The 8,390-nt window shown below is 41.7% G+C and overlaps 2 protein-coding genes across 2 annotated transcripts; one reads left to right on the forward strand and one right to left on the reverse strand.

Moving 5' to 3' along the window:
* On the reverse strand, positions 1-1,620 carry LOC144709181 (large ribosomal subunit protein bL12c-like). The gene is made up of 2 exons (XM_078582619.1): positions 934-1,620; positions 1-208 (listed from the first exon to the last, which is right to left on the reverse strand). Exon 1 carries the CDS (start codon positions 1,524-1,526, stop codon positions 960-962), a length of 567 nt encoding a protein of 188 aa, XP_078438745.1. The 5' UTR covers positions 1,527-1,620; the 3' UTR covers positions 1-208; positions 934-959.
* Positions 1,621-3,550: 1,930 nt separating this feature from the next.
* On the forward strand, positions 3,551-7,338 carry MDAR4 (monodehydroascorbate reductase 4). Its single transcript, XM_078583061.1, has 7 exons — positions 3,551-3,730; positions 4,523-4,574; positions 4,821-4,901; positions 5,249-5,367; positions 5,438-5,657; positions 5,960-6,078; positions 6,515-7,338. Exons 1-7 carry the CDS (start codon positions 3,611-3,613, stop codon positions 7,226-7,228), a joined length of 1,425 nt encoding a protein of 474 aa, XP_078439187.1. The 5' UTR covers positions 3,551-3,610; the 3' UTR covers positions 7,229-7,338.
* The last annotated feature ends 1,052 nt before the right edge of the window (positions 7,339-8,390 follow it).

Below are 8,390 nucleotides of genomic sequence, written 5' to 3' on the forward strand. Positions count from 1 at the left end.
TTAATTGGGAAAAAAAATCTTTAGATGACTTTCAACGTTTTTTTTCACCTTGAAATAAGCAGAGAAACTAGAAAAATAGACTCGAAAAAAGATGAACCGAATCTGAATCTACAAGAATAAAGCACGAGCTCGCTCTCTCCCTCTTTCTCTCTCTTCTTCGAGCATCCCCACAGCAACTTCCGTTGAGGAGCATCAAGAAAGACGTATCCTGGGGAAAAGAAGACGTTCTTCACTGAAATGAAAAACTTACAAAGCAACCAACTTTTGATCATCAAATACATACGATAAAATGTAGGAAATCATCATCCAGAAGGGAAAAATACATGCCAAACTTTCGGTTTACTAAAGAATCATGAAAAATCAGAATTAGAATCTCAAAAACAAACAAAAATTTCGCAATAGGAGTAGACATGGTTGTTCTGTTCTGTTCGTTTGAAAATAACAAAATTCCGCACAAAAGAACCGCACAGGGCCTTGTTCCTTGTTCTGCTCTTTTTTTGTGCAAAAATTAGAACTTTTCGCACAATTAGAACAATTTGCACAAAATTCGCACATTCAAACAAAATTCGCACATTCAAAAAAAATTTGCACATTCGAACAAAATTCGCACAAAGCAAAGCGAACAACCATGTCTAAATAGGAGTAATTGGAAAATGCAATCCGAAACTTAAAAGAGGAATGAAAAGGATGATAAATTCTGAAAGCATCATCACTAAAGAGGCGCAATATCCAGGAAGAATTCACATCTGGATGAGTATCAGAACAAAATACCCAAATTCCTTTCCAAAGCAAGACATTTATTAGAATAACAACCCAGAAATTTCACGGTCCCTGGACGAACCCATTTTCAAAAACAAACCACTGACACAAAATTTGCAATTGGGAAGATACTAAAAAACAGGAAGGACCACAAAAAAATCGTCGCGCGCTTACCCAAGATCACTCCACCGTGTACCAAATTACACAATCGAGATCTTAGCGCCGACTTCCTCGAGCTTCTTCTTGGCGTCGTCCGCGTCCTCTTTCGAGACGGCCTCCTTGAACTTCTTAGGAAGGGCCTCGATCAATTCCTTGGCGTCCTTGAGCGAGAGGTCCGTTAGGGCACGGATGACCTTAATGGTGGGAATCCTCGCATTGGAAGGAACCTCCTCGATGACGACATCGAACTCGGTCTTCTCCTCGACCTCGGCAGCGGCGGCCTCGGCGCCGACGGCAGCGGCGGGGGCGGCGGCGACGGGGGCGAACGCAGCGGCGGAAACTCCGAGCTTGTCCTGCAAGTAATCGACGAGGTTCTTGGCTTCTTCGAGGGTTAACTTGCTGATCTCGTCGCCGAGCTTGGTGACATTCTCGGGGGCGGCGATGGCGGAGAGAGGGCGGAGAGAGGTGGACCTCTTGGTAGAGGGGAAGCTCGAGGGAGCTCGGGAAGGGAAGAAGGCGCTCTTTCTGAGCGCTGGAGAGGAGTAGGCCGAGGAAGAGGCCGCCGAGAAGGCCGAGACGAGGGAGATTGCCGACTGCGCTGCCGCCATTAGCCCTCTGCGCGAGCTCGCGAGCTGAAGACCGGAGCGATGGAGAAGAACGCGCACGAAGAAGATAAGATAAGGCTGTGAGGTCTAACTCTTCAATCTTCCGCCGCTATTTATACCCCACCTTATCCCCCCCATTCAATCTCCGCCGTCCGATCCGTGCTCCTCCCGAGCCGTTCCGCCGTCGATTCGTTACTCCCTTCTTATCGAATCCGAGTATTTAATTTTTTTTTACTACGGGTTGTCTATTAGTAAATAAAATTGGATTTTCTCCTTAAGAAGGCTAATTAGATAAAATCAGATAAGGCTGTGAGGACTAACTCTTCAATCTTCCGCCGCTATTTATACCCCCACGTTATCCCCCCCATTCAATCTACGCCGTCCGATCCGTGCTCCTCCCGAACCGTTCCTCCGTCGATTCGTTATTCCTTTTTTTTTTTAATCCAACCTTCGCAGTTAAATATTAGAGTATTTCATTTTATTTTTACTGCGCGTTTTGTATTAGTAAATAAACTTAGTTTTTCAGGCTAATTAGATAAAACTAGATAAGATAAGGCTGTGAGGACTAGCTCCCTAATCTTCCACCGCTGTTTATACCCCTCCGCTCACCAGTTATTCCCCCCATTCAATCCCCGCCGTCCGATCTGTGCTTCCCCCGCGCCGTACCGCCGTCGATTCGTTACTCCTTTTTTATCCGAACCTCGCAGTTAAATATTATAGTATTTAATTTTTTTTACTGCGGGTTGTGTATTAGTTAATAAAAGTAGATTTTCTCGTTAAGAAGGCTAATTAGATAAAATAAGATAAGATAAGGCTGTGAGGACTAACTCCCCAATGTCCACCGTCCGATCTGTGCCTCCCCCCCCCGTACCACCGTCGATTCGTTACTCCCTTTTTATCCAATCATCGTAGTTAATCATAGTATTTCATTTTTCTTTTACTGCGGGTTGTGTATTAGTAAATAAAATTAGATTTTCTCCTTAAGAAGGCTAATTAGATAAAATAAGATAAGATAAGGCTGTGAGGAATAACTCTTCAATCTTCCGCCGCTATTTATAACCCCCCGTTATCCCCCCGATTCAATCTCCGCCGTCCGATCCGTACTTCTCCGGGTCGTTCCGCCGTCGACTCGTTACTCCCTTTTTTATCCAACCCACGCAGTTAAATATTAGAGTATTTCATTTTTTTTTACTGCGCGTTTTGTATTAGTAAATAAAATTAGATTTTCAGGCTAATTAGATAAAATAAGATAAGATAAGGCTGTGAGGACTAACTCTTCCGATCTTCCACCGCTATTTATACCCCGTTATCCCCCCGATTCAATCGCCGCCGTCCGATCCGTGCTCCCACGCCGCACCGCCGTCGATTCGTTACACCTCGGGTTGTCTATTAGTAAATAAAATTAGATTTGCTCGTTAAGAAGGCTAATTAGATAAAATAAAATAAGATAAGGCTGTGAGGACTAACTCTCCAATGTCCGCCGTCCGATCTGTGCTTCCCGCGCGCCGTCCCGCCGTCGATTCGTTACCCCTTTTTATCCAATCCTCGCAGTTAAATATTAGAGTATATAATTTTTTTTTTACTGCGGGTTGTCTATTACTAAATAAAATTAGATTTTCTCGTTAATCGAGTTAAAGAGAAAAGAAGGCTGATTAGGCGGCGTCGGGAAGTTCCGCCGTTGGATTATAAACGGACGGTGTAAAATGCCGGAAAATTTGTGTGGCGCGGGGAGGTCGTCTATCCTTCATGGGATGAGGCGAGTGGGGCTGACCAGCGGCTTCGCCATTCGGGCGGCTAATCGAGTCCGGATCCGACCCGGTACTGACTAACAGAAAATTCGTTTATTTTAATTTTTTTAGAAATAGAATGTAACGCGTGGTGCTGGTTTTTTTTTTAAGTTAACGCATTTAATCGAGGAAGCAGTTGGTAGTCGGCGACTTTATTCCACGTGGAATTAGACGAAGATTTCGCGTTCAAGCACAGGCTATAAATACGGCGCGCGGTGCGAGGCGTAACTGAACTGGGAAGCTCGGGGGAAGGCGGTCATGGCGGATTGCTAGGAGCTCGAATCGGAGAAGAAGAGAGCGATGGGGAGGGCTTTCGTGTATGTGATATTGGGGGGAGGCGTGGCGGCGGGGTACGCGGCGTTGGAATTCATACGGAAGGGGGTTCAGCCTGGAGAACTTTGCATCATCTCCGAGGAATCTGTGAGTATTTCGCTGAATTCACTTCCGATGAGTGGTTTTTCTTGATCGTGATTTCTCTGAAATTGATGCGCCGGGAAAGAGGAATCTTCTTGGCGTGTTTGTTTGAATTGAGAACTTGAATTGAGTAGTTTTTTTGCGTGGAGTAAAGAGTAGCCGATTAGAAGTCTGAAGTATGATCAGTGCTCGATCATTGATTTCCTTGGCGTCAGGCGTTTGGATATTTGAGGTGGCTCGAATAGACGTTGCCGAGTTTCATCAGAGTATCTGGGTTGCTGGCGTTTTTGAACCTTTGCTCCCATAATCCTAGGCCAATTCTCTGTTCGGAAGAAATCAATGTTTTGCATGCTAAAATTCTTCAGTTACATTGAAGTCTGTGTAGCAACTGTGGACACAATGTTTCTGGGAACCAAATATTTGACGCTATTCTTCCACAAGTAATTATTTTAAATTATTTGTCTTGTCCCGTTTTGCATCTTGAAGACAGTGCATCCTAGAAGCAGAATTGATACTAAAAGGCGTTCTTTACCCGCATATAAGAAATCGACAGAAACTTGTTAGTTCAAACTAGGCAGAGGCGATCCTAGTGGTATTTTCTGATTTCTTGGTGGCTAATTGTGTTGTGATTTCATCAGTTTTGAGATTACCAAAAGATAACAAAAAGAATTGAACTTAGAGTTATCAATTTATTGACATTCATTTTATATAAAATAATCATTCCACTTGCTTTTGTTTCTTTTTTGATCAACACATTGAACCCGGGGCCTTCTAATTTGAAATGTTTGTGTCCATTAGGTAGCGCCATACGAGAGGCCCGCGCTGAGCAAAGGCTTCTTACTCCCTGAAGGTATAATTACTCACTATACCTTAAGTCACTCATTTAAAACGAAAGAATGAGAGAGAAAAACGATTATGATATGGATATTTAATGAAGATTATATAAATTAATTCATATGTATCTCATCGTAAGAAAAAAAAATGATCGACATAATTCAAACTCTTCCTTTTTCCTAGTGGTTTATGTTTCCACTATCATGATCATATTTTCATTATCTGCGTGGATTTCTAACACGCCTTCAATCTTATCCTGCAGCCCCAGCACGGCTACCTGCATTTCACACCTGTGTAGGGGCCAACGATGAAAGGCTGACACCTAAATGGTACAAAGAAAATGGTACATCGTTTTACTTTATTTCATTTTATCCTTTGTAACTTGAGAAATCAATTTTTTTATAAAAAATGCATTATGCTTTGAAACTCACATCATAGTCGTGCCGGACGGTTAAGTTGTTACATTCCCCTTATTTCCTGCCGATGGTTAAGTTATTAAGTGCTTCTAAAAATGTTTCTTCAAAAAAAATGTCCTTACAAAAATGTTTAACTTATTTTTGGTACATCCGACGTTGTTTAAGTTTAAAGAGAAGATGGAATGAAAGAGAGGATACTATTTTTGTTGATTCTTTTTAATGTTATTTTGTAAAAAAATCCTTGTAAAGTGATATTTATCTTGCTTGGTCACAGGCATTGAGCTTGTTCTGGGAACTCGGGTTAAAGCCGCTGACCTGAGGCGGAACACTCTACTCACTGCCACTGGCGAAACAATCAGTTACAAGACTCTAATCATCGCAACAGGTGCTCGGGTAATGTCCCATCCCATTCATAACTCAGCAACTTTCATCATATTATTTAAGTAAATGCATCGACTTTCAGGCCCTTAGGCTGGAGGAATTCGGCATAAGGGGCACAGAAGGGGAGAATATTTGCTACCTCCGTAGCTTATCTGACGCAAGCAAACTTGTGGACACAATGAATGCTTGTGCTGGCGGCCATGCTATTGTGATTGGCGGTGGCTATATCGGCATGGAGTGTGCTGCAGCGCTGGTGACGAATCGTATCAAGGTCTCCATGGTTTTCCCAGAAGCCCATTGCAGTAATGCCCAAACCCACTCGTCTTCTTTTCTTAATAATGTTTGCTAATAATCCTGCATTAAAATAAAAAATATAGAAAGAAAAAAGTATTGTATGAAAATAAGGTTCTAAATTTTGGTAACAGATAATCAAAGTGTTATCCCTCTTGTTCTATATTTACAGACTCACCAAATAAGGTAGATTAATGAAACACATTAGTTAGTATCAAGTTATTTCTTCCAAAGTAGCTTAGTTCCTCTAATTTAGTATTTCTTTTTATTTTATGAAGCATTTCGAGCCAGCTGACTTTGTTCATGGGAACAGTGGCACGTCTATTCACGCCCAAGATTGCAGACTTCTACGAGGAGTACTATGAATCCAAGGGTGTGAATTTCATCAAAGGGACCGTGCTTTCGTCCTTTGAGAATGATTCAGAAGGAAAGGTGGGATATGTTTTTATATTGTAGTCAAGTATATCACCTCACATTGTTTCATTATCTAATAGTAGATACAACACCGGTGTTGTGTGGACCAAAAACTGAAAAGCATGAACGTTTTTTACTATTTTAAAACAATGTTACCTAATTTATATCGAAACTGATAGACCCTGTTTTAGATTTCTTTTCTCACCGTAAGATCAATATTTCTTTGAAAATCCTGCACCAGGTGGCAGCAGTAAAATATATTGTTTGTTATTGTGATAAATATAGAAAAAAGTTGGCTAATTTTTCAATGATCAAACGTTGTTCGTTCATAATTTTAAAACATTCTGAATTTTTTTGTTATTTTAGATGAATTTGTCAAAATTGAAAGTTTTCTCAGGTTCCAGATATTTGCTTCTCTCAAAAAGAAATAAAATGTTTGACCATTGTTGACCAGGTGGTGGCAGTAATCCTCAGAGATGGGACCCGGGTGGCAACAGACATGGTCGTGGTAGGGATAGGCATCACCCCAAACACCGGTCTGTTCGATGGCCAGCTGTCCATGGACAAGGGAGGCATAAAAGTCAACGGTCAAATGCAGACGAGCCACAGCTCAGTCTACGCGGTGGGTGACGTGGCAGCCTTCCCGGTCAAGCTCTTTGGGGGCAGGGCCTGCCGGCTCGAACACGTTGACTCTGCCCGCAAGACCGCGGTCCATGCAGTCAACGCCATCATGGGCCCAGGCCGAGCCCCGGACTTGGACTACCTCCCCTTCTTCTACTCCAGGGTCTTCGGGCTGTCGTGGCAGTTTTACGGGGACAACAGGGGTGACGTGATACATTACGGGGACTTCGCCGGCGCGAGATTCGGGGCATTTTGGGTGGACCGGGGGAGGCTGGTGGGGGCGTTTTTGGAAGGTGGCTCGAAGGACGAGTACGAGGCCATTGCTCGCGCAGTTCGAGCCAGTGTGCCTGTTGGAGATCTGGCTGAGCTGGAGAGACTGGGCGTTGACTTTGCTCTTCGGGTCAACGCTCAGGATGGCAAGTCCACGGGAGGCGGAGGCCTTCTTCAGACGCCGGCGTACCCTTGGCATGCAGCTGCTGGAGTGGCCGTGGCGGTGTCGGTCGCCGGGTTGGCATACTTGTACGGCCGACGTCGCAAGTTTCTCTGATGGGCTTACGACTGTTTTCTGGGACGTGCTTGTTAATGGCTATTTATCCTCACCCTCCTGGGAGACACTCTATTTCTTTGCTTGCAGGAAATATAGTTTAATGCATCCTCTATCTACGTATTTATCTATCCTCAAATCTATATGCGTCTATGGTATTCAAGGATATATGTGACTTTTGCTTTGAGCTTCCTTTGTTTAGAATTGAATTTATCAATACTTAAGTTAGCTAGGATACTTATGTATTGAGCTTTTGTCAATTCATAATTAGATGAAAGACAGCATTACAAGTGATATGGATATGGAACTGAATGGGAGTTGTATTCATATGAATCAAAGTTTTTAACTGAAAGGTCAGATGCCTAAACCCAAAGAGCTCAGGTTTCAAAGTTTAAGCTGTGTACTGAAAAACGTAAACAACGTAGTTTGAGTGCTGTATAAAGTTTCAGTCTTGTTTAGTGTGTGGTTTATTTTAGTCATCTCAATTATATCTTTTGAATAATGATAAAGAGAATTTATATGAGTGAAACATATGAAGGACTAAATTTGATTGATCCTATCGGTCCAACCAAAATGATATACTCTGGCATGAATAAGTCCAAACTCTAATTTAATGAGGATTTTAATGTCAAATTATGTCCTCATTTACCTTGATTGAACCAACGGACTTGGCTAATCATGACCTCTGAGTTTAATATTCAGGACAGATAGTGTATAGTCGTTTTCCTATAAGTATAGCTAGGATGGTTTTCAAGAATGTATGAAACTCTATGTCTTGAAAAATTGATGAACTTTTCGGAAGTTAGAAAAGTCTCTGTTTCAACTTTGGGAAGTGAAAGCTTGTGTTTTCTATTTTGCTGCTTACATGTCGTGGAGCCAAAATATAAGGTTTGCCTCTAAAAAAATCATAACCGTTTTTATTTATATACTTGATTTCAATATAATATAAATAACATCGATAACTTCAAGATTAACACATTTTTCATTCTCCCTCCAGTCTGTTATAAGTTATGTAATATGGTGTGGAATATACAATACACATATATTTCAACCTTAATGATTTAAATGTATTAAAAAATTAGAAGAATATACTTTGTTTCTATTTTTATGAATTTATTTTTCATTAAATAAATATAATTAATACAAAACTATATATATCACAAGA

The sequence above is a fragment of the Wolffia australiana genome, chromosome 11, assembly GCF_029677425.1.
Source record: "Wolffia australiana isolate 7733 chromosome 11, ASM2967742v1".
Classification (NCBI taxonomy): Eukaryota; Viridiplantae; Streptophyta; class Magnoliopsida; order Alismatales; family Araceae; genus Wolffia; species Wolffia australiana.